Below are 25,796 nucleotides of genomic sequence, written 5' to 3'. Positions count from 1 at the left end.
AGGAAGTCATCATTACATGATGGCTACAAGGGGATTCCTCTTATGAATTCAAACATGGCAGTTTAAAAGGCCATGTACACCATGTGCACTATGCTTACAAAGCTCATACACTGTATGTTTATTTTTATTTCATTTAGCTTGTTTTTTTTTTTATAAGAATCCTTAATGTATCAATGAATTCTTAGCTAAGAAGTTCCATGGAAACTCCTGGATATCATCTTAGGGACAAGAATAATAGACCTAGCTATTATTTATTTGGTTTGCAAATTAATCAAATATTGCTGCCTCTTAAAAGATTAATATAGGAGAATATACAACTAATCAATCATATTTTCTAGTAGGTTTTCTTCTTTTTTAATCAGGAGAAAAATTATTTGAGATTCAAGATCCCATAGGAGAAATTGGACTCATAGCAATGAAAAGCTATTTCATCTGTGATGAGCATAAAAATATTACTTTTATAAAATTTGATTAATATATCAATTGGTCTTTTAAAAAACTGTCTTGTCTGAGTAAAGGGCTTAGCCTCACCTTTTCTCCTCAGGTGACAAAGTTGTTGCAAATGTTATAGAATTGATGAACAACCTATAATTATACTGAGAAGCATATAAAATATGTTTGATAATTTGTATAGTAGTCTCCATGTCTGATGTATTATGTAGGAATCCCAAGAAGGCTAATATGAGTGGAATAGAGTTTTCTTTTTAATGCATAGAATCTATCCAAACTCCACTATTTACTAATTTTAAAATTTCCTAGTTACTTTAAAGTAAGCACTCATTATGAGCAAGAATTCAGACACTCAAAGATGTTCTTGAAGTCTTCTTTATCAGTGCTAATACATGTGTACCTATCTTAAATCTTTAAAATCGAGACTTGGGCAAATGCTTTGTATGCACAACCATGGCCTGTAATTTTAGAATAACAGTCACATAATCTAATATTTGAATGTACACAGAAACATCATATGTATGTTTGTATATATGTATATGTGCTTTGTTTTAAATAGTTATATTTATTATATTATGCTCATGGTGAAGTTTCAAACAAGTCATACATATCTAATTATTACAAAAATTGCTTTCCAGAAGGTGTTATTTTCAGACACTGCAACTTTTTCTTGAGGCCAGCTCCAATTTATTAAAAAAGCATTCAAACATTACAAATATACTAATGTTCCTTATGTTTACTTGCCTACTCAGCATAAGTTGTATCCAATTCCTGATGATTCTAAATCCTCATTATTTTGCACTAATGAAGGAGATGTCCTTTATAAATTAACAAATTTAATATTCCAAATTGCTATGAGAAAACATGATACTTAAGTAAACATCAAAGAGATTGCAGGACTTAATACTTTTAAATCTATAAAATTTAAGATAAAACTATTTTCAATTACACTTATAACAAAAGGTCGTTGTCTAAATCTATGAATTCTACTCCAAACACACATGAAAATGTTTGCTGAGTGGTTTTAATAAAAAGATGAACTTTTCTTATTAGCAAGATTCTTTTAGTATAAAGTATGTAACTTCTAAGCTTATATTTCCCCCAAGATAAATCAGGAGGTTTTCATTCGGAACTATAATCATTACAGGTATTTTTAAAGGTCTCCAGGATAAATATCTAATTATAGCAATGGAGGTTATTTTAAATTGTCTCTGTATAGATACATCTTTGTAGTAACTTCCTGTTCTGGTATTTTAATGTAATGTTCAGTTTAAAAAGGAAACGTTATGGTTAACCTTTCCTCTAACATGGTATCTTTTATGCAAAAGACAGAAAAGCTCTAATATATTTTTCCTTGGAAGGTCACGGTGACCAACTACTTAGTTTGTCAGAAATAAATGTGAAGAGTCATTCATGCTGGGATTGGGCCGTCTGCCCAAGTCTTGTGACTGAGCTTACTTCTTCAGTCTGGCTGTCATGTCATTGATGAGTCCTGAAGGACAGAATGAGGAAGCATCTCTCCCAATGCAGGCGCTTTGCTTGTGAATGTGGATCTTCTAGCTCTTCATAAAGAAAGACAAATGCTGTGAATCTTTGGTTAAAAAGTTTCTCTCTAATTAAATTTTTCGCAAAGAAAAGTAATTATTTTCTATGGCCCTAATCAAGAAAGCTAGTTGTAGCCACTTTAGAAACAGATATTGCCTTATTACCAACTCAGACTATCCCCTTTAATGTCTGCTGCTTGAGAAAGTTCAAAGGATATCACACACCCTCACATACTGATTCCTTTCTCTTTGTCCCATTTGTTGTGGATATAAGAACCTGTGTAGGTAACTTTGGTGGCTTGATAATAATCACTTGAATGCTTTGTCCTTCTCATGCTTGATTAGAGGCACCATCCATACATACTTTGCATGAAAAATACACATTTGGTCTTACTGCAGGTATATTTCTGATCTTTATATATTCATATTTAACCTATGCTTGTTCTTCAGCGTTCCCGCTGGATCTCATATGCCATTTTTTCCTTCCAATTTCACAAAACCTTTTATCCCTAGAGAAGCTTCTGAGGTTTAAAAATGATTACCCCTTTAAATTAATTTCTCTTACCTACTAGTCCTATCATGGAAATCCCAAAAGGTCATATCTATATACAAAGATAATTACATTGATCATGAACATTTCTAACTCCATGATTAACAGGCTATTAACTGATAGCATATTTGACCTGCTTAGGATTTTAGTAGGATCTAGTAACTTTTGTAATGTGTGATATATGGATTCAATTTATCTTTTTGTTAGTAAATAGTAAGATACTAGTATGTCACTAAATAATCATTATACACACAGTGAAGGTTGAATGGTATTTATCATCTCTACATCTTTCTAGGTTTCATAAAACTATGCCTTACTGGAAATATTACATCTTAACAAATGGAAAACCTTTTCAGAAGGACTGAATGAATACAGAATTAGTTAGACAATAGAATCATTCTTTTTATCACCAAAAAGGTGGTAAGAAAGCAAGTCAGAGTTTGAACAAGTCCCGTGATTATGGTGTGTCCAGAGTGTACAGGTTTATTCTTCCTTTCCTTGGCAGGGGGAGCTGCCTACTTATTCTGTGTCCTGTCCTGAACAGCTGAAATGTCTATCATATGATAAGCACCCCTCTTGATTATTATTGGAAATTTTATGTAGAGTTGAATGCCAGAACTTGATGTTTTCCATCAATCCCAACTAGAAACATTGCCTGCTTTTGCTTTTGAACCAAAATGTAATTCTCCAAAGATCTATGATTCTAAAACTCTGACTACAGCTTTGATGTTCTTAGTTCTGCTATTTCTGCCTTCCTTTCTAAGGAGGAGCCCCCAACCTCTTTGCCTTCTCTCACCCCAGTGGGGGCAGTAAATTCTTCCTAATTATTCTAGCACAGTTCATCTCATGCTCTTTGCTCAAGAAAGAAGACATGCTTGCCTGGACAGTCTTTTTTTGCATTTCTAACTCTCTGTATGGATTTGGATAAAGCCTGCCTTTCATCACCCCCTTGCAATACTTCCTCCTATTACACCCATTTTTCGGTTGAAGGCAGGCTGTGGAACCAGTTCCCGGACTCCTGATTATACATCATAATATCCTATCACCTTTTCTTTTTTGCAGAGGTCAACACTGGCATGCCAAACTCAACTGCAAGACCATATGTGTCTCCAGGTAAGGAAAATAAGCTCGTCAAATGTTACTAACCGGAAGGACTGGTATCCCTGCTGGCTGCTTCTTCTACTAATCAGAACCCCTCTGCATCCAAGTTTCAGCTGTTCTTGTTTTCTGCCCAGTTTTTTCCTCCAGCTCTTCTGCCTTTCTGGATTTTGCTTCATGGAATGCAGTTCTTGATGTATGTCTGAACTTGGGCCTGAGAGGCATGCACAAGGAAAAGAAATCTTTGTCTAGAGACAATTTAGTGACATAAGAACAGGAAAGGAGTCATCTAGGCTGTAAATTCAGGTTTTATATCTTTATAGGTACTCTTCTTAGCTGCCTCAGCTCGCTTTCATCCACCCTAGTTTATTCCTGGGTAATGTATCAATGTCTGATATATGACCTTTGAGCACTTAATGATCAGTTGTGGGTCCCTAAACTTAAAAAACAAGCCACTATCGCTTCTCGGCCTTTTGGCTAAGATCAAGTGTAAAAAACAAGCCATTGACTTTTAAACATTTTGTTGCTTTTTTTTTTTTTGGTTTGTTTATTTCTCATTTGCCTATAATATTTGCTGAGAGCAATTATAGACTGAGCAGATACTACATATAACCCAAGTGAATTAATGCATTATAACCATAATTCATTCATTTTTCCACTATCTATAAATCTAATTAATCTACTGGGAATTTTTTTCCTTAGTCTCTGTAATTCTGTAGTAATCAGAACCTTAACATATTTAAGAATTAATAATCAACTGGAAGCTGACCTGGATTAAATTTTTGCAGACCTGGATTTAAATCTTACTTCAAAGGTATAATAACTTATTTTTTTTCCTATGTTACAGTTTACTAAGATTTTTATTTCTCATTTCATAATGACAACAGATTCATGGAATAAGACATTATTTTGCTTAATTTTACAAGTGAGAAAGCTGAAGCATTAGGAATGTTAAGTCATACAGCTCAGCAAGCTCAGAAGAGCAGACACTTCAAACTCAGTACTCTTTCCATTACGCCAGATTTAAAGTTTTGGCTTTATTATTATTACTTTTTAATGATATCCTGTAGCTTGTTGAACCTATAGGAGGCCATATACTCTGACACAACACAATCTAACTTTTTTTTTTTATCTTACCTTCACCAGGTTTTAATCTGCCCTTCAAAGCCATTGTTAAAAATCATAAAAGCTAAATTTCTCTATATCCTAGATCGTTTTGACCATATTTAGGGCATATTCATGGGCCATTACTAAGATATAAGTATTTGTATGAAGGAAGGAGGGAGGGAGGGAGGAAGGAAGAAAGGAAGAGGAAGGAAAGAAGGAAGGAAGGAGAAGAGAGATCAAAAGAAAATACTTGTTGTTATCTGAAACTCTTCACCTTTCATTCAGGAATTTATTATTATTATTTTAAATGTAGGGACTTAATTATCCAACTCCAGTAGATGCTGTTATGAACCTGAGCTTTTCCATTTATGTGGTGGTTGTCTTGGGAATTTAGAGTGTAACTATTATCTTTTGATATATAACTTGAATCATTATAACTTCTGGCTGCTGAATTTCAATCCTTTTTTGATACTAAGTTGTTCTTATTTCTTACTAATAAAAACCCTTAGGTCCTATGCTGTTTTTTTCTGCATGAGTTATGTTTTCTGCTAGGTCTGTACTTACATACTGGTTTCCTTCCTTATCCTTGCTACCTAAGAGGACCTTGCTACTGTACATCCCTAATGATTGCATTATGTACTTACTTAGCATGTTTTGTTTGAATCCTAATATAATTCCCCTAGTGGATCGTGCATGGACTTTATTTAGCACCGTGTTTGGTCAGGATGTTTATGCAGACCAAGTTGCCTGAAAATATTCTCATTCTTCTTTTATATTCTCTGTGCATGAAAGTTGACTTTTATTCTCTCTTAATATGGGGATTGTTCTCTGGTTTAACGTTTTTAAAAATCAAGACCACACATCAGAGAAGGACTTGTCTATCTCTCCGGCATTGTGGCTCTGTTGGTATTTCTAGGAAGTGCCTGCAGCAGTTGGTGTGGGCGATCTTTGTGGATGGACCCACTCCATTTTCATCTCTTTCAAAAGTCTTTGGATCTGGACTTACAGAAATTCTCCTTTGCTCTCTTTGAATATTGCATATATCTTCCTTGGACTTGGAAATGCTTCAGCTTTTCTGTTGCACTGTTTTCTAGTCCTCCTTTCCCCGATTATACCTAAGCCTGGCCAGTTTCTAAAGTAAGAATCCAAGTGGCATGACTCAGTAAACCTCATTCCACTTTTATGTTTTATAGAGTCTCCCATTAGAATATCAGTAACAACCGAAGGAGCAAATACTTCTTCCTGTAAGTATATTTAAATATTCTGTTCACTAGTTTTTAACCCAAAACAATGTCTGTTTCCGAAGGCCCTGCTCACATCTACCCTCTTCCCGTAGGGAGTATATCAAGTTTGGAAGCAGATGGTATTTGCTGTTTGGAATCGAAATGGCTCTCTATTATGCTTGGGGTCCACTAGCTACCCCCCTTAAGATACATCTGGATATTAAGAGATACCACACACGTGGTCATTTTAGGATAATGTAATATCTTTAAATATTGGAAAATAACCCAATAGCCTCAGAGGCCTAGTTCTGGGTGAGCAATAGAGAACATTGTGGTTTTTTTTTTTTTTGTGTGTGTGTTTTTCTAAGTGTGTCTTGATGCCTTCAGCAACTGCCTGCAGCAGGATACGCAGCTGTCTGGGGCCCCGGGTCCAAAGCTCCTCAGTTCTCCTGTAAAGCCTGCTGCGATGGAGTAAGGAAACTATATATAGATGCCCTTAATTCAAATTTGATAGCAAGTGACTAATTATGAAAATGTTTGAAAGCTAAGTCCCTGGGCAAGATCTCAGATTAGTTTTCATCTGTTGAATGTTAAGTGCGCTTTGTGCTTATGCGGTTCTACAACTGTTAGACTGATTGGTGCCTCGTGCTATGTCAGGGGAACTGAAGACATTATTAGCAAGGACTAGTAAAAATAGTTTTCATACTTACAAGTTCTGAAAAGCATAGCATTAAATTTTGATATCCGACAGGGGAATTTATCAGACCTTGAAAATAAAACGTATAACTACAGTCTTTCTCTCCCTTATGTTAGCTCTTTATTTAAAGCCATTTCTCAGTTTACTAAGCTCTTCAATAAATAGATGTTCCCGATTATTCAGTCCCAACCTGGAGCGTGTTTAAGGAACAGTTTCCTTTGGCTAACAGCATGGTAGGAAGCCCTTGAAAAGAAGGTCTGTACTTTTGGCAACTTGAGTTGTACTGCAAATCTGTTGAAATAGATCCAGTTTGACCTAAAGCGTTTCCCTTCAGGTTGGTGGTACCAGGATTGTAATGATGTGATGTGAGCCTATTATTTTATTGCATGAAGTATAATGTTTTGGCTACATTTTAGCTAGATAAAGCATCATTCAACTGGATTGATGACAGCAGTCTATAAGATCAAACAGGAAATGAAATGCTAGGAAGGACTAAATTGGCTTCCTCTGAATTCTAAGGGCACTCATTACATACTACAAAATGATAATCCGTCTGGGGAGTTTGGGATAGTTGTTATTTAATTCCCCTTATGAAAAGCTTAGTACAATTATGTAGATTTTAGCTAACTAGCATTAAGGAATCATGTTGTGCTTTGTTTTATATCTTTGAGTGCTTATTATACAACAGCAAATACTAGATTTTTCTTTTTGGTGCTTTTCCCCCCCCCCCCCCCTCTGTGAATAATTTCTCTACTGCATGATTCATTGAATACAGTTATTGAAACTCTTGTAATTGGAACCCTTCATGCTATCATTAATGGGGCGATGGATGCTATCCTTAAGCATAGCCGAGTAATTATGGAATGGAAGAAATATTTCTTTTGGTTTTCCAGAGCTTTAGGGAACTGAAATGAATCTCTCAGTTTACATTTCTATTCATTGCAATACTGTTGAGAGAGAAAATAATTTTGAAATCTGACTCTGATCTCTAACTCTCAGCAGAATTAGTTCCTGATATTTGGTAAAGATTTTAAAACACAGAAAGAAGGCTTTGTGTACCATAATGTTAAAATATTTCAGTGTACGGGTTTTGTACATCCCTTTCCATTTAGAGTAGGCTCTCAGTAAATATGGTTGAATTGATTCATTAATACATTTTTTAAATCTCATGAAATATGCTCTATGATTGGAAACTATAAACCAATAGTGGCAGGATTGAAGTCCAGTCTTGATTAGAACAACAAAAGCACGGTGAGGCTCTCGGTTCGTTTCAAGGCAGCAGCACGCAGAACTCTGCAGTGCAGAGAGCTGTGACGCACACGGATCTCTATTTAGTAAAGACTGGAGGTGAAATTTGAAGAATCAGCAAGAGCCATAAGCTGGACTTCAAGATTCAAAATATATAAAAGAGTCAAAGGCCTTGGAAGAGTTCACGTGGGTTAGAAATAATCAGCCCTGAAGAGCAGGGTTTTATTTACTTTCAGCCAGAGAGGAACGATGCGATTGCAAGGCAATCATGTCTGTGTGGCCTAGATTCTCTGAACTGTTGACATGGGCGTTTTCTATAGTAAATTTTGAAAAGCTGCTCTGAAGGAGTATGGATTCAGCAAATCGGTGATGTGTTTTAATGATGGAGGTGCCTTTTTGGGTGATTTTTCAGAGTGAAAAAGATACTGTGTTTAGTGCCTTTGCAGTTTCTCAGGTACCAATGCGCACACCCTCCTAGGGACACGTCCTCTACGTCCTCTTCCTGCCAGTCCTGTTTGAGAGCCTCCGGGCCCCTTTGAGAGGGTTCAGCAGTAGTAGTTTATGTTGTTGGCCCTGCTGATACCCCGCCTGGAGGCCAGGCCAGTCTTCTCTGCCAACATCCTCTCTCCCCAGCGTTCTCCTTTTCTCTTCATGTTGGAATAGAAAAAGCAGAAAGAAGAAAATAAAAACGGCCCACCGACCTATTCAAAATAACATCGCTGATATTTTAGTGTATTTTCTTCTAATCAGTGTTTTTCATTCTGGCTTTCTACTTACCCATTCTCCCTCAATTTACTTAACATATAATAGCATTATTCCCATGTCATTAGATACTAATCAGAATTTTTTTTTTAAATTTTAAATCAAAAATCTTTAAAAACAAAAATTTCAATCATTGTAACAATAAAGAAATCATTCTTGACAGAAGTATTTAAGGGATTTATTTTTCATTTACAAACCTCTTATCACTTTTGTCCCTTTTGTATTTATTTTTCCTAGCATTCCATAAATATTGGCAGAATATCAAAGTTAATCCTTCCCTTTGTGAGGCAAATTTTAACTACTTCTTATTTGAAATTGGGAACTTGTACATTGACTATTTTTAGAATCATTATTTATAATTTTTAAGACTCTTATAATAACCTCCTGATAAAGAGCAACATAATTTCTCATTTTGTTTTATTATTATTTTTGTAAATCAGTCCATCTGCGATTTAAAATATATAGTCAGTGTCCTATTACACATAAGTGACAGGTTTTAGAAGGAGAAGAACATAAACCTTACAAAACAGTCAGTTGGACTATCTTGTTCCTGCTTTACATGGAATCAGCAAAAAAAGTAAATGGATTCTTTAGAATAAACCTTAATGACTTCTCTCTCAAGTGCCAGCTGCCTGTGACCCCATTTGGCCGACAATTTTGTCGAATGCTGTAAAAAATACAATTGTTATACCAGCTACTTTAGTGAATTAAGCACAATCCATTCCAATTTAATGTATAAACGAGGAAAACAAAAATAAAAAGCCTAATGAATAGAAATAGGAAAGAAGATAAAGGTAAGTTTTAGTAGTAATATATGTTTCTAATAATAATAATAGTAATAATAATAATAATAATAATAACAGCAAATGTTCATTGAAGGCTTACTGTGTGCCAGGCACTGGGCTAGGTGATTTATGTGAAGGCTCATGGTTCTCACAAAACCTTATTCCATTTTTCACATGAAGAAACTGATGTGTCTTGTCTAAAGTCACACAAGCAGGATTCAAACTTAGTCAATACAATGATGTGTGAGGTTTAGTCGCCTCAGAGAAAAATAAACTTAATGTTAAAAAGAATGAGATTCTGAGAATAGACTGAAGAGTACTCTTTGCTACAAAGTGGATTGGGAGTCTGTTTGGTAGATTAAGGCAAACGCATTGGCTGGAACCAGCTGAGCCCTTGTCATCTTTATGTTCCACATCAAAGCATGCCCGGTGGTGAGGGAAATGGAAAGAACACACACTTCGGAAGGATTCATGCTCTTAAGTCTAAATACTACTGCTGCAAATGACTGTGTAATCTTAGGCAAGTTATTATTCTCCCCGGACTCAGTTTCTATGTCTGTATAATCTTGTGCATCTCAAACCCATACTGGGCAAGCCTAATGGGGGAAATGGATATGACCCATATAGCACAGCTTTACTGTTCAGCAGTCTCCCCTGTATCAGGAAGACAGCTAGTGCCTAAAAGAGTGATGTGGCCCTGAAGAGAGAATGGAACTCAGGGGAGTCTTTGCATCTTATGTGAGCAATATCGGACAATATCTGTATTGTTGGAGGAGGAAAGGAGTTAATGATTTTTAGTCTAAATGATGCTGCTGAAAGTTCTATGCCAAGAAATCACCGTCTTTTCAAAGTATTACATATTCTCAGCTAAGGCTGCATTTTAAAGGAACTTATCCAGGAAGTTGTCTTTGAAATCTCTGAATGAAATGAACAATTCAATCTTTAATTTGGCACCTAAAAGAGCTAGCTGAAGGGGAAATAAAAAACATCTTTTGTCTACAGAGACATTTTGGTTATAATGAGACACAGTGTTTTTCACTTGGGAACAACACAGTAATATATATTGATTAGATTAGACCAGATCTGCTGGCCCATTGGTGAGATTTAGAGCCATGGTTCTTATATTCCATCCGCAGCTGTGACTGACTTACCTGCTTTCATTGTGGAGGAAACTGCTCAGACTTTTGCTGAATGATTCTCAGCTGGAAAAATAGCATTTCAATTTCAGATCTTTATTGGTGGCAAAATATGACTTCTGCCCTGTCTCTGTTGGAGAGCGACTTCTAATTGAATGCAAATTGTATTTCCAGATTTTTATAAACATGGCATTTTCAAGGGTGTGGTGGCTCTGTCTGTTGTGGACAAATTACCGTGCATCATATACCAATAGAAGCATGCTTTGAAAAGGGAATTGTCCAGCTGGTCTTTCTGGTTGCTTAGAGTTGGTTACCGATGTGTAAGACAATACGATGATGTGAACCAAGAGTAGGCACCTGTATATCACAGCCATTCATATGCTCAGGTGGATTATTACTTACGTTCAGTTTGTTCATTTTGTAAATGATTATATCTTATTTTTTTTCTTAGTACTACCTGCAACGTCAGTTCTGCCTTTGCCCTTTCTGAAGTCATTCAATGTCTCTCATTGCATTCCACCACTGAACGAGATAATCTCAAATTTTTTGATTAAGCTTATAGCCAAATCATAATTAACCTTTTGTATTTAGTTAAAATTAACCTTCTACAAAATTATTCTTTTGAACCATACAACTATATGTGTGTGTGCTATGTATATATAAATAACTGGTATTTGTACATACTGTATATATCCTAAGGCATAGTTTTATTTATTGAATCATTTTTTTAAATATATTTTATTGATTTTTACAGAGAGGAAGAGAGAGGGATAGAGAGTTAGAAACATCGATGAGAGAGAATCATCTATCAGCTGCCTCCTGCACACCCCCTACTGGGGATGTGCCCGCAACCAAGGTACATGCCCTTGACCGGAATCGAACCTGGGACCTTTCAGTCCGCAGGCTGATGCTCCATCCACTGAGCCAAACCGGTTTTGGCTGAATCATTTTTTCACACAGTAACTCTGTCACCTAGGTTTCATCCCACTTATCAGATGAAAGACTTGAGACTCAGAAATGTGACATGTCCAAATTAAAAAACTAAGTAGTTAGTAGAGCAGAAATTTAAACCTTAATCTTCTGATTTTAAATCTTACCGTCTTTTATTACAAAGCCTTATGGGATCCATACAGCTAGCTCAAGGTCAGGCCATCTATATCTACACTAATAAAAGAGTAATATGCAAATTGACCATACCTTCGTGACACCCACCAGCCAGTCAGGAGTGAGTATGCAAATTAACCCAACAAAGATGGCGGGTTAATTTGCATACACAAGTGCCCAGCAGCCGGGGGTGGGGCATTCCACACCGCCTCAGCCGCTCCGGGCCTCTGGGCAGCATGGGAAGGTGGAAAGGCGGCTCCAGGCCAGAGTGAAAAGGCGGCTCCAGCCAGAGAGAAGGTGGTGCTGGCAGCCAGGGGAAGGAAGGCCCATTCTTGCACGAATCTTTGTGCATTGGGCCTCTAGTATCTATATAAATGCCTAAGCGACCAGCTGACCAGCCAACCAGCCAACCGGCTGGTAGCTGTGATGTGCACTGACCACCAAGGGGCAGATGCTCAACGCAGGAATGGAAACCATAGGCATGGAAACATGGCACACACTAATGAATCTCAGAGGGAAGTGTGCACCAGTGGGGTCCCTCAGCCTGGCCTGCACCCTCTCACAATCCAGGACCCCTTGGGGAATGTTGGAGAGCCGGTTTCGGCCTGATCCCTGCAGGCCAGGCTGAGGGACCCCACCAGTGCATAAATCTGTGCACCAGGCCTCTAGTTTTAAAATAAAAGGCATCAAGATGGAATTTTTATAAAGATTCCAGGAATGCAATCACATTTATTCCAGTTATCCCAAAGCCAACTTTTACTGAAATAGTACACTTGTCACAATCTACAAGGTAGTGAAATGGACAGGAGAGCAGCCCTTAGTTAATGGTAACACAATTCAAGGAGTTAGTACTATAAAATGAGGCAGAGACGTTGGTCTAGAATCATTTAGTGACTGACTCTTTGGCTTTTGTTACTTTGAGAATGATGTGGTCTTTTTCCAAATATGCTGTTCACAGAGATGGGAATAATCATAGAGCCATTGTTTTAATAGGAATCTCATCTTCATCAAAGAGGCAAATTTTCCTCAGTGGCAGTTTATATTTGGGATAGATGTGTTGCATTAGTCCAGGCTACCTACTATTGAATTTATTGTATAATATTACAAATCCTGGAAATTATTTGCATGATAGCTAAATCTGTTAGTAGAAAATTATCAGACCTGGAGCAATTACTTCTCTGTATTTTATTCTCATGGGTACTTTTTATTTGAATTTTTAAAAATATCTTCCATCTTTTTGTATATTAGCTATGAGAGGGAAGGACATTTTTATGTTTTCTATTTAAGAGAAGTATTAAAACTACAGTAATTATTTTAATCACAGAGACAGATTCGTAAAATGGATTATATATAAAATAGTTTTAATTTTTAAAAAATGCTGAAGTGGAGCCCTAGCCCATTTGGCTCAGTGGATAGAGTGTCAGCCTGCGGACTAAAGGGTCCCTGGTTTGATTCAGGTCAAGAGCACGTACCTTGGTTGCAGGCTCCTCCCCTGGTCCTAAGCTCTGGTGGTGGGTGCAGGAGGCAACCAATCAATGTGTTTCTCTCACATTGCTGTTTCTCTCTGTCTTTCCCTCTCTCTTCCACCCTCCCTAAAAATCAATGGAAAAGTATCCTCAGGTGAGGATTAACAAAAACAAACAAACAAACAAACAATGAAATGGTGAAGTGGAGGTCAGAGAATGGAGACAGGGGAGGTACATACCAAGAAAGCATCTAGGAGGGCAGAGCTGGCAAGATTTTGATAAATTTTCTTATGCTGAACTTTGTGGCTTTCTTCGTTCTTCATTTTTTCCCAAGTTATTTAGGGATCTGAGAAATAAGAAGAGGGAAACAGAGGCCTTTAAATGAAAAGTCTCTGAACGCTATAAGAAACAGCTTTCCCACTTCCAAAATATAAAATAAGAAAGGAACAGGATAGAGGAAGGAGTGAGGAACAGCATAATAAAACAGCAAAAACGCTGAATGGTGATTTGTTAGGAGTCAACTCCAAGAGCTTAAATATAAAGCTGGCCCAGCCTGATCCAGAGGATCAAGAGATATCACAGGATTGTTTCTTAGTCTTAGTGCTTTGCTTCTCTACAAATGTTAGCTTCATTCTCAGTGGCTTTTCTCTGCCTGACAGGGAGATAGCTGCTGGTATCTCTAAGCCTGTATCCCGCAGCTCGTAATCTAAAAGGAGACAGTCTACTCCCTTATCCAAACAGCAAATTTTAAGGGAGAATCTGATTGGCTCTGCTTGCATCAAGTGCCTGCCCCTAAAATAATTACTGTATCCAGGGAGATTAATGACTCTGCTTGGGCCAGGGCAAGGTCAGATATCCAGCCCTGTGTGTGTTTGGGTTAGTGAGGCAGATGGGCTTAGCCTCCTGGGAACTGCATGCTATAGGTTCATTACAGGGAGCAGGGCTCTGTCTCTGAAGAAGGGGAGAGTAGGCTAGACAGGCAAAACCAACAAGGTCCTCTACAGCTAACTTCAGAAGAATCAGAAAATAGATATCGGTCACAGAGAATTTAAAAGGAAAATTAAACATAGATGTTATTGAAAATTAATTGTGCACACAAGTAAAGCAGGGTCACCATTTAAATAATGAGGTAGAAAACTGAAGGCAATTGAAATATCATTTTAAAAAGACTCTTTATTAGTACCAATGAGCTCATTATAATCATTCTTAGGAATGCCCTCTTTTTTAATCCAAGAACCCATGCTTTTGTGGAGTAAAAAAAAAATGTTAAAGAAAAGGAGTTACAGTTTTCAAATTAGAATGCATGGAAAGCATTTTGAAATCTGTAAAATGCTCTTTCAACTTAAAAGTCAAAAAGCACTTGATCCAGGTTCTTTTAAGCAGATTTTGAAAAGCTACTAGTTTCATTCACCAGAGTAATTGCATGTTGATTAGTGTCCTTCCCTCCCTTTCCCTCCCCTCTCCTCCCCTTCCCTTCCTTCCCCTTCAACATGGAAGAGGCATGTTTAGCCCATTCCATTTAATATTGCATAGAAAACTCAGCAGATCTTAAGTATGAGATTGCACTGATGGAGGCTTTGTGCGCATCGTAGATAGCACCACTAAACCTAAGAAGGTGATGACTCCGTGGTCATCTCCCACTTTCCTCTGCCCTCCTCTTGCTATAATGCATCTAGCATTCCTTCATTTCTTTAATAAAGGCACTCTGTATGCATAGTTCAACTAATCACCAAAGAACTGCTGCAATGGCACTTTTCATTTTTCTCTCCGTCTGCCAGAGGTCAGCTAAATCTTCATAACCAGTATTATGGGCCATTGTGGGTTCTAGCCTAAAGCTGTGCTCATCTTCATTCAAGTCCATGACTGTCTCTTATATTGGAGATTTGGTGTGTAGGTGGATTTGCTCATCAAACATGAGTTATCATTTTGTTCTTTGCTCTGATAGTTCAGAGCTTTTTTTTTTTTTTTTTTTTTTTTCAGTGAATATTAAGCTTCTTTTTTAGAAATGTGACAGGGGAGAGAAGGAGGGAGAAACAGACTGAGATTGCCTTTGTTAAATATTGCAAGAACTTTTATTTGTAATGATACATTTTATAAGTCTTTATTTCACTTTTAAAAGGAATTTGGGGCTATTAATTTGTCCATTTCAATAGCAGAAAAGTAAAATATAGACAGGGATATGCTAAGTAACAACTAAGGTCAAATAGCGAGTGGTACATTTAAAGATTGATGGCCCTGTTTCTGCTATTTGATTTATAATGTTTAGTCTGCAGTGCTATGAGAATGAAGTTGCTGCATTTTTTCCCCAAACAAACAATAAACAAAAAAAAAACTATAAAATTTAGTATGTTCCACCTCAAATGAAATATACCAGGGGGAACCCACCTTGTCAGACAGGGTATTTTTATGATAAAAATGTGGTATGATTGAAGGAAATATGAAATGGAATAGCCTTGCATATATCTGAGGGGGAAATTATTTAAGTGGCCGCAGAAATTTTCTTACACATTTTGGGACATTTCCCTTTAATTGATCCGGATGGATTATCCTCATGGCACATTCTTAATTTCATGTCCCCAATGCTCCAAAGCAGAAATGCATCTTTGTTCAGATTTTCCTCAAGTTATCTGTGCAAAAATAAACCATACAAAGAGTCCTTGAGTAGGTTGTAGGATAAATAGATTATGGGGGCAAGAGAATTACCTCGTGTGTGCAAATGAGACTGTGTGTGAAAGCAAGATAAGCTTCAGGAAGGAAGTAGGCGACTCACATAAGGCATTTATTGGAACCTTTAAAACCCTTTTTACTGCGCAGGTAAAGGGGGCCGAGATTTAAAACTGTTCAGCCTCATGAAAAAATAAATAAAAATGAAACATAACATCCACTACAGTACTGAAATGAGTATTACAGTAAAACTTTCTGCTTTTTTTTTTTTTAAGGACTAGAACATTGGCTGTGATCTATTCAGTAAAAAGCACACTGAGGAGTGAGTCTAATAGAAACTCTGGTGGAGAGAGAGTCTTCATGAGGAATAGGGTCCGCTATAATTTCATTCAGTTTTAAAATGCCGCAGGTCTGTGCTCGCTTCGGCAGCGCGTATACTGAAATTGGAATGATACAGAGAAGATTAGCATGGCCCCTGCGCAGAGATGACACGAAAAAAGAGTAAATAAATAAAAATAAAATAAAATGTCGCAGGTCCTTCCTTCCTTTTTATTTTTATCTATTTTTTAAATCATTGTTGTTGTAAATATTACATATGTCTTCCATTTTCCCCCATTGATCTCATCCAGCCCGCATCCACGCACATGCCCCAGGCTTTCATCACCCTATTGTCTATGTCCATGGGTTATGCATATATGCATACAAGGTCTTTGGTTGTTCTCTTCCCACTCCCCCTACCCCACCCCACCCCACACCCCCTTTTGGAATTGAAGTGCAGACCTGGGTGTATTTTATTAAAATGATGTTCTGAAGTGATAAAAACCGTTTTTGCCTAATCAAGGAGTGAAACAAGCTCTTTGTTATTTCACTGTTATGCTGAGATGTCGGATTGTGCTCACTCCCCGGCAGCACTGTCTTGGTGCTCCCATGGCCCTGGTCCACAGCAAGCTTGACACTTACTATGGACACCGGTGTGCACATCGGTTCCCAAACTAGAATGTAAGGCCTAGAAGGAAGGACTTTTGGTTCACTTGTGTCTCCATTCCCCTAAAACCGTGGTCAGCAAACTGCGGCTCGCGAGCCACATGCAGCTCTTTGGCCCCTTGAGTGTGGCTCTTCCACAAAATACCACGGCCTGGGCGAGTCTATTTTGAAGAAGTGGCGTTAGAAGAAGTTTAAGTTTTAAAAATTTGGCTCTCAAAAGAAATTTCAGACGTACTGTTGATATTTGGCTCTGTTGACTAATGAGTTTGCCGACCACTGCCCTAACATATCACCACCCAGGTTCCTAGAGAGTATTCGTTAAATAGATATTAACGATGAGGTGATTTTTAAAGTTATGTTAACACCATTTTTTAAAAGTTGTACACATATGTTCTTATAAAAAAAACCCCACCTAAATCTTAAATCATGAAAACAAATATTTAAATATTTTCAAAACAGAGTTTAAAAAAATAACCTTGACTTAAATAATATTTATTAGAGATTTTAAAACAATTTGAGAAGTATTTCACACACCATATGCTTCCATTTTAAAATTTCCTGGCTTTTATATCTGGAAGTTTTCTTCATTTTATAACAAAAAATTATTTATGTGGCGATTTATAAGACTGTTTCACTTTAGATGGGATTATTACAAAATACCTGCAAACACCCATATTAACTGGTTGGTCGCTGTTCCACCCTGTGGTGCTGAAAAGTCAGTCACTTATTTGGGAATAAGGGAATGAATGTCACCATAGCTTTAATAAGGTTGAGTTTTCTTTTATTATTACTAAAAATAATCATTATAATAAAGTAAATAATATTTTATTGAGCACCTACTATGTGTCAGGTATTTTCATCTGAGAATAGATGAAATAAAACAGTCCCATTTTACAGGTGGGGAAACTGAGGGGCTGAGACAATTTAATATTTGTCAAGCTTATATAGCGGGTGTTGGTAGAAGCAGGGTTTCACTCCAGCACCTCTGACTCCATGTCCTGAGTTCTTTTCACCCACTGACAATAGAAGTAGACAGTGAAAGGAAAACCCTCAGAGGGCTCCTCTTATGACTTCAATCATGCTATTCTTTTTAGAGGGCACGTGGTCATTGCAGCTAAGTTTAACAATGGTCTTTTTCCCTAATGAGTTTACTTAGACCAAGTCAGTTTTATGAGTCAAGGTTCCTGAGTAAGGTACAAAAAATATACACATATTTACTATGATAAAAGGCATGAAAACTAGAATGCTTATATATTTGTATAAATAAATTGCTTGCTTGGTACTTGGATAATTTTGAAGAAATACCATGAACCTCTCCGCCTTCATCCTCTAGTACACACACTTTGGGGATGGAGGGAGAAGGCTGAGCATGTTATGGCAGATAAAAGGTATATGTATTAAATATCTGAAACTCAGGTTATTAAAAGAATAGAATAAACAGAATATGTGATACATGACCTCAGCTACTTCTTCCTTGATTTTGATGGATGTTAATTTTCAGATCAATTTTGACATACAGAATAAAAACCATAGCTTTTTGTTTAAATCCCAGATTTATATGACAGGCTATTTGGTTTTAATAATTCCTGCAGTAAGTTCTATTTTTGTGTGTGTTTGGATTGACTTCTTTTGTCAGTTTCCAGTGAAGATGGCACTCTCATCCCCTGCTGCATGCAGCCTTTTGTTGTACTGTGGTGTAAATTCCCAGTGACTGACAATGATTAAACACAAGATGAAACTTGAATGGCACTATCTCAAAATCTACTTAAAGCCATGACAGGTATCTGTCTGTAGCAATAGATCCGTTTTGAACACACGAAGAATAAGGAATTGTGACTTTTTTGTGGATGCATTTCTTTTTGCTTTGAAATCAAATGGCAAAACTACCCATTTGTTCTGTATCACTAGAACAGCAATATGAATTTCTAAACAGGGTAGGCAATACAAATACACAATTAATTATACTTGAACTTGAAATCTGATAGTTTGCACCACACCTATTTTATACCAGTTGTAATTTTCCCATTTGTATACAGACACTATAGTAACTTAAATAGAAAGAATGCATAACTGTAATTAAAAAGCGAGCAGTCAAGAAGGTGAAGACGCAAAGAATTAATTGGGATTATGCCTCTCCTTTCTGCATCGATGCGGAAGCTTGGTGATCTGAATTGTCTTCGGCTGTGAGCTAGGACTCCCTCCAACCCCCAAGGCTCTTTAACATTTGTTATTACTTAGCTATTTTATTTGGCAGGCATCCCTTCCATCTCATCTTCTAATGCACTGGCAAGGCTCCTATTGCCAATAGCTTAGTCTACTACTGCTAGGGTAAGCGGCATAGCCGAACATTCTAGCCTCTGCATCCTTCTAAATAATGCATCTGGTTTCCTGTAACTACATGAACCCTTAGACTTTGGTAGGCATGTCTTTGTTAGTCAGAGAAAAAGAGTTGGGAGATGAACGATTCGGGAAATAGTTGCAGGCAGTTATTATCACTGATTAGAACCTGACTCCATCACATATGCATTAATCACTGGGTTAATGCTAATGGAATGCTTATGATATTTAGGGTAGACATAAACAAGATATATAAAAAGAATATCTTTGCTGACTGAACTGCGTGCTTAATTCAACATGGAAAAATGCTCATCATGTTAAACTAGGATCTCTTGAACCTCTATTGTCCATAATTAGATCTAATTTACTCCTTATTTTTAAAACGTCTTTTAGTTTGCACAGAGTTTATTGACTTTTTGGGAGTGTGCACACTTGTCCTTAGAACAATAGCGGGATATTAGTTAAATACCTAACACCCCAGGTAGATTGATGGCATGAAAGCCATCATTGGGCAGTCACATTATGACAGTGTTCAGTATGAAAATTATGTTGTAAAGATAAAAAATTCAAATTGATTTAGATGTTGAATGAGAAGCAGGTTACTCTGAGCCTTGCATACTTTCATCAAATTTAATTGAAAGGAGGAAAAATCATGTTTCTAACTGGACAAGCAATGTTAATTCTGATCATTTTATTATGGATTTCTTTTAATTACCATCAACTGCACATTTCATGTATTTATGAAGATTATGGCTTTTAACTTAAATTGTAAAACTTAAAAACATCTTTAGCTTTTGCCATGTCAGTGATTTTGCAGATCCAAAGTAGTTACCAAATGAATTCTGTCAAATAACTAATCCTTATTTCTTTGACTCATGTTGAACTTCCTCATTGATTAAACTAGTTTCTATAAGCAACCAATTTTTAAATCAAATCATCAGTTCTATATCTGTATGCATGTAATAAAAATTTTTCTTTCGTTTTGACCACAATATATATATTTTTTTCTGTTTTGAAAGGTCAAAATGTCTGTGAAATTAAAACATTTCCTTAACAATTCAGGAAATTTGATTAAATATACTTTAAAACTGTGCATTGGCATCACCGACAAAGAAGAAATCTTCAATTCACCATAAAGATAACACTGAAATACATTAATATTTTATTTGATTGATTTATTTTAATCTCCCCATCAAAGACAATCAAACCAATAACTTTAAGAAAATAAGCCAACTGTCAAATTACTACTCTAGCCTTGTCTGTTTTGGTGAGTTTTGTTTTGATGGTTACTGAGGATGGAAATAGATGGAATTTGTTTTATGCTTCTGATTGTCCAACATTTCCAGAGGCCTCTTGACTAGGCATGGTCCCTCTGGAACTGAATCTCTGCATTCTTCTTCTATCACTAGTCAAAACAAAACACTATCAGAGGAAAACATTTTCATAACTGGATCCTGAGTGAAGGAAAAACCTCAGACACTTAGGCATGCGTATACAATAAACAGTGTTTCCTGACAGGCTCATTTTTTTAAGTCACTCCACAGTATGTCTACCACACAAACAAAATTAATTATAAGACTACGGGCTCTCACTTTGAAAGAATTTGCATTTGTGCCAGACTGGCATTAGGAAAACTAAGTCCTCCATTAGAATTCGTAACCATGGAAGCAAGGACTCACTGCAGTATCTTTCTCTCTTTTTCTCTGCCTTGTGTTGGGCCTGGCACTTATTAGATTCTTACTGAATAATTATTGAATGAATGAATGAATGAATGAAGTTACCAAAGGAAGTAGAGAGAAGATTAACTAAAACTGATGTGGAAAAACTGAGAATTAAGGCATATGTTTTAAAAACTACATGGGAAATAAGTGACAGACAATGCATTAATTCACTAACGGCCAGACCTCTCTTTTCATTATAATTTTTAACTTGCTCTAATTTACAGTGTTTCCAAATATTGATTTAATTTATCTAAAAAATTGAAGAGAAGTTAAATTTTTCCACTCAACTCTGGATTTAGGGCATGTCTTTCCCCCTCATCTTGTTCATATTAGGAGAAATCTATAGCAGAAAGGCATCATACTATGTAGTAACTTCAAGTTTTTTGATTCATGTACTTACTGTCAACATCATTAAATGGGTTGGTTTTTATCATGGCCAGAGTTAAGCCACACATCATAATGAAGAGGGCCATCTAATGCTGGAGATTAAATTCTGGTGTTGCAAGAAGATGCAATGTTCTGAGAAGTAAAAGTTTTATAAATGGAAGTTGTGTTGTGTATATGAGCCTATGCATTACTATCATCATAATTGTTCTTTTCCTCTTCTCTTCCTCTTCTCTCCCCCAACTTCAGTCTTGCTTGGGCCCAAGTACTGGAGAGCTCAAAAGAAAAGCATTTCTTTTTTATTGAATTTATTGGAGTACATTGGTTAATAAAATTATATAGGTTTTAGGTATACAATTCTATAATACATCATCTGTCTATTGTACCGTATTATGTTTTCACCACCCCAAGTCATGTCTTTCATCAACATTTATCCCTGAATACCTTCTATCTCATTTCTTATGTTGTCAGTGACCTTTTTTTCTTTTTAAAGACTTCCATTGGTGCACTTTTACAGTATAATTCTCAAGAAGAGAAATAAGGTGCTGGTAGTGAGGATTATAAAGTAGGAAGGACTGATACAAATATTCTACTTGCCACAATGTCCAACCTGCTCTGTTTTTCACAGTCATTCCTCTCTTCTACTTTCCAAGATGACTCAGACCTTACCACTCTCAAAATTTGAATCATGCCTTTCCTCTCAGCAGATAGCCTCACTACTTCAGACAGAAAAGAGACCGTATGATGGAAATTATTTTATCTTCCTGCTACCAAATCTATAAGCCCTAGCACAATGTCTGTGAGATAAGTAGCCACTTAGTAAACATTTTTTGGGGGATGCATTTAGATGGAGAGCTAGATAAATTAACATATATCTTGAGTCTTTAGAAATAGTGGCTATTTTTATTATATATAAGACAGTGACCTTAAATATGAAATCTACTTTTGAGAAGCAGGTCATCCTTGGGATTTGTATATTTTACCTGCCAGACTGTGAGATGAAGTTAGTTTAAATGCTGAGCAGCAAATTTACAAATCAGTTGCTGCATGTTGGCTGAATTTCAATAATATCATTTCATTTTGAGGTGGACAACTCAAGCATTTAGTCTTTATTTTTTTCACAACATATTTACCACTGAAGCAATTATTTTGTACCTATTCGACAGCCATAGGTTATTTTAAAACCACCTGACTCTAGAAGTACAGCTAACTCTGAGCCTGAGATGCCTAAAAATGTGTTGACTTTTCATTGCACTTTTATATCTCTTTTAAATTTCAGAAATCTCTACCTGCTGTTCTTTTGCATCACCAAATGCTTAGGTACCTTGGAAAACTGCTTAAGTATAGTATTTCTTTTTCTTTTTTATTTATTTATTGTCTAAAGTTTTACATATGTCTCCTTTTCCCCCAATTGACCCCGCCCCCAGTCATTCCCATCCCAGGCAAGCCCCCACCTGCCCCAGGGTCTGTGTCAATTGGTTATGCTAGTATGCATGCATACAAGTCCTTTGGTTGCTCTCTAACCCCATCCTCCTCCCCTGCCATTTGTCTCTGGATCTGTTTTTATTCATCAGTTTATGTTGATCATTATATTAGTGAGATCATGTGATATTTATCTTTCTCTGACTGGCTTATTTCACTTAGCATAATGCTCTCCAGTTCCATGCATGCTGTTACAAATGGTAAAAGTTCCTTCTTTTTTATAGCGGCATAGTATTCCATTGTGTAGATGTACCCCCAAATTTTTTTTTTATCCACTCATCTGCTGATGGGCACTTAGGTTGTTTCCAAATCTTAGCTATTGTGAATTGTGCTGCTATGAACATATGGGTGCATATATCCTTTCTGATTGGTGTTTCTGGTTTCTTGGGATATAGTCCTAGAAGTGTTATTACTGGGTCAAATGGGAGTTCCATTTTTAACTTTTTGAGGAAACGCCATACTGTCTTGCATTCCCACCAGCAGTGTAAGAGGGTTCCTTTTTCTCACATCCTCGCCAGCACTTGTCGTTTGTTGATTTGTTGACGATAGCCATTCTGACAGGTGTGAGATGGTATTGATCCCTGTAAATTCTTTGGCTTTTAGGGTGTGAGTGGTTAACAATAATTTAACTTTTGATATACCCACTCACAGTTTTTTTCCTTGGAGTCTTTTGTAGGTGAAAGGGAAGAATGAGGGGATCCTTTTGGATGACTTTGATATTGATCAGTATAGACTGCAGTAGTAAACATTTGAAAGGTCAGGATGGAAGAAAAAAAGGGGGCTAAATTCAGGTATGTAATCTGGGGTGAAGAGGACTTAACCTGAAAATGGGTTGTCTGACCTCCAGTGACAGTGATGGCAAAGCCTCAAAGAAGAATTTTTGAGAAACACTTCTGAAGATTTATGTTTCATTTGAGAAGGCTGTTTGAAAGCCTTCTGAACCATTTCAATTAAGCTTTCCTTCTTATGGGAGGTATATGGGGGCAGAAAGAAGCATCTGGTTGAAACTCTGCACTGCAGTGATATGTAAAAGAAGTACTTTTCCTGCTAGGTTAAATTACTCTGCAGGCCTCTTGCTGTCAGTATCATGATTTAGTTAAATACAGATGCTTTTAGAGGGGCTTTGTACTGCATCATAAATATTTACTAGTTTTATAAGATATCTGTATGCATAGCTGGGTGGGAAGAACAGCCGTGGAGAAGTTCAACCTCCATCTACATCAGAACCTTTGGCCTTATTGTGTCCCCTGACCAGTTGACCATTGGAAAAGATATTGTCAAGATGGGAATGTCATTAACAATAAAAAGATTCTATTTTTTTCCAACAGAATGAAGCTTACTGTCTAACCCTTCTGATTTTGTCAGGAGTGTGAACTTTACAAGTTTCCTAGTCACATTATTCATAGGTGTTCCAATCCCCTAATGATTAAAGTATAGCATAAAAAATATCTTCTCAATAAATAAATGGTATGGGGGGAGGGGTCAGGAAAAGGTCTTAGATTTTCTGAGGCAACTAATGGTTTGTCATATCAAGATACTTCACTGTCATTTGATAGTGGTTCTGATTATATGGATCTTATATTCTTAATATAATATTAACATTCATCTTAAAAGTCAATGTCTTGAGTTCCGGTCGCTGAGAAGGGACCATCAGACCACCGCAGTTGTCGCCATATGTGGAATTTCTGGCCCTTTTCTCTTTGCCTTAAATTCGGGTGTCTTTTATGAATAATCAAAAGCAGCAAAAGCCAACGCTATCAGGCCAGCGTTTTAAAACCAGAAAAAGAGATGAAAAAGAGAGGTTTGACCCTACTCAGTTTCAAGACTGTATTATTCAAGGCTTAAGTGAAACTGGTGCTGATTTGGAAGCAGTAGCAAAGTTTCTTGATGCTTCTGAAGCAAAACTGGATTACCACCGATATGCAGAAACACTCTTTGACATCGTGGTGGCCGGGGAATGCTGGTCCCAGGTGGTACACTGGCAGATGACATGATGCGTACAGATGTCTGTGTTTGCATCACAAGAAGACCTAGAGACCATGCAAGCATTTGCTCGGGTTTTTAACAAGTTAATCTGGCGCTACAAATACCTGGAGAAAGGTTTTGAAGATGAAGTGAAAGAGCTGCTGCTGTTCTGAAAGGGTTTTCCGGAGTCGGAGAGGAACAAGCTGGCTATGTGGACTGGTGTTCTTCTGACTAATGAAACAATGCATCCATTCTTAATAGCCTTTATAATGAGAATTTGGTTAAAGAAGGGGTTTCAGCAGCTTTTGCTGTAAAGCTCTTTAAATCATGGATAAATGAAAAAGACATCAATGCAGTAGCTTCAAGTCTTCAGAAAGTCAGCATGGATAACAGACTGATGGAACTTTTTCCTGCCAATAAACAAAGCGTTGAACACTTCACAAAGTATTTCACTGAGGCGGGTTTAAAAGAGCTTTCAGAATATGTTCGGAATCAGCAAACCATAGGAGCTTGTAAAGAACTCCAGAAAGAGCTTCAAGAACAGATGTCCCGTGGTGATCCATTTAAGGATATAATTTTGTATGTCAAGGAGGAGATGAAAAAAACAACAACATCCCAGAACCGATTGTCATTGGATTAATCTGGTCCAGTGTGATGAGCACCATGGAATGGAACAACAAAGAGGAGCTTGTAGCAGAGCAAGCCATCAAGCACTTGAAGCAATACAGCCCTCTCCTTGCTGCTGCCTTCACTACTCAAGGTCAGGCTGAGCTGACTCTGTTACTGAAGACTCAGGAGTATTGCTATGATGACATTCATTTCATGAAACCTTCCAGAAAATAGTGGTGCTGTTTTATAAAGCTGAAGTCCTGAGTGAGGAGCCCATTCTGAAATGGTACAAAGATGCGCATGTTGCAAAGGGGAAAGGTGTCTTCCTTGAACAAGTGAAAAAGTTTGTGGAGTGGCTCAAAAATGCTGAGGACGAATCTGAGTCTGAAGCTGAAGAATGCGACTGAATTTTGAAACGACACCCTCAGTAAAGCAAACGGGAGTTGGAGATAAAATGTCATGTCTCATGTGTCCTGGTTC

General features: G+C 37.0%; 1 protein-coding gene, 1 non-coding gene and 1 pseudogene across 2 annotated transcripts in view; all 3 read left to right on the top strand.

Annotated features, from left to right (window-relative positions):
• NRG1 (neuregulin 1) overlaps window positions 1-25,796 on the top strand; it is a 993,276-nt gene that overhangs the window by 851,239 nt on the left and 116,241 nt on the right. Inside the window, exons 4-5 of the mRNA XM_054720058.1 lie at window positions 3,607-3,657; window positions 5,943-5,993. Of these exons, the coding sequence (XP_054576033.1) occupies window positions 3,607-3,657; window positions 5,943-5,993 (102 nt within the window). The remainder of the gene's footprint in view (window positions 1-3,606; window positions 3,658-5,942; window positions 5,994-25,796) is intronic.
• LOC114233288 (U6 spliceosomal RNA) lies at window positions 16,248-16,355 on the top strand. The gene has a single exon (XR_003619437.2). It is a non-coding gene; the product is annotated as a U6 spliceosomal RNA (small nuclear RNA).
• On the top strand, window positions 24,426-25,723 carry LOC103290320 (eIF5-mimic protein 2-like; annotated as a pseudogene).

The sequence above is a fragment of the Eptesicus fuscus genome, chromosome 8 (genome assembly GCF_027574615.1).
Source record: "Eptesicus fuscus isolate TK198812 chromosome 8, DD_ASM_mEF_20220401, whole genome shotgun sequence".
In the NCBI taxonomy this organism is placed as follows: domain Eukaryota; kingdom Metazoa; phylum Chordata; class Mammalia; order Chiroptera; family Vespertilionidae; genus Eptesicus; species Eptesicus fuscus.
The sequence above is the reverse complement of the archived record's forward strand: the minus strand, read 5'-3'. Positions and strand labels throughout refer to the sequence as shown.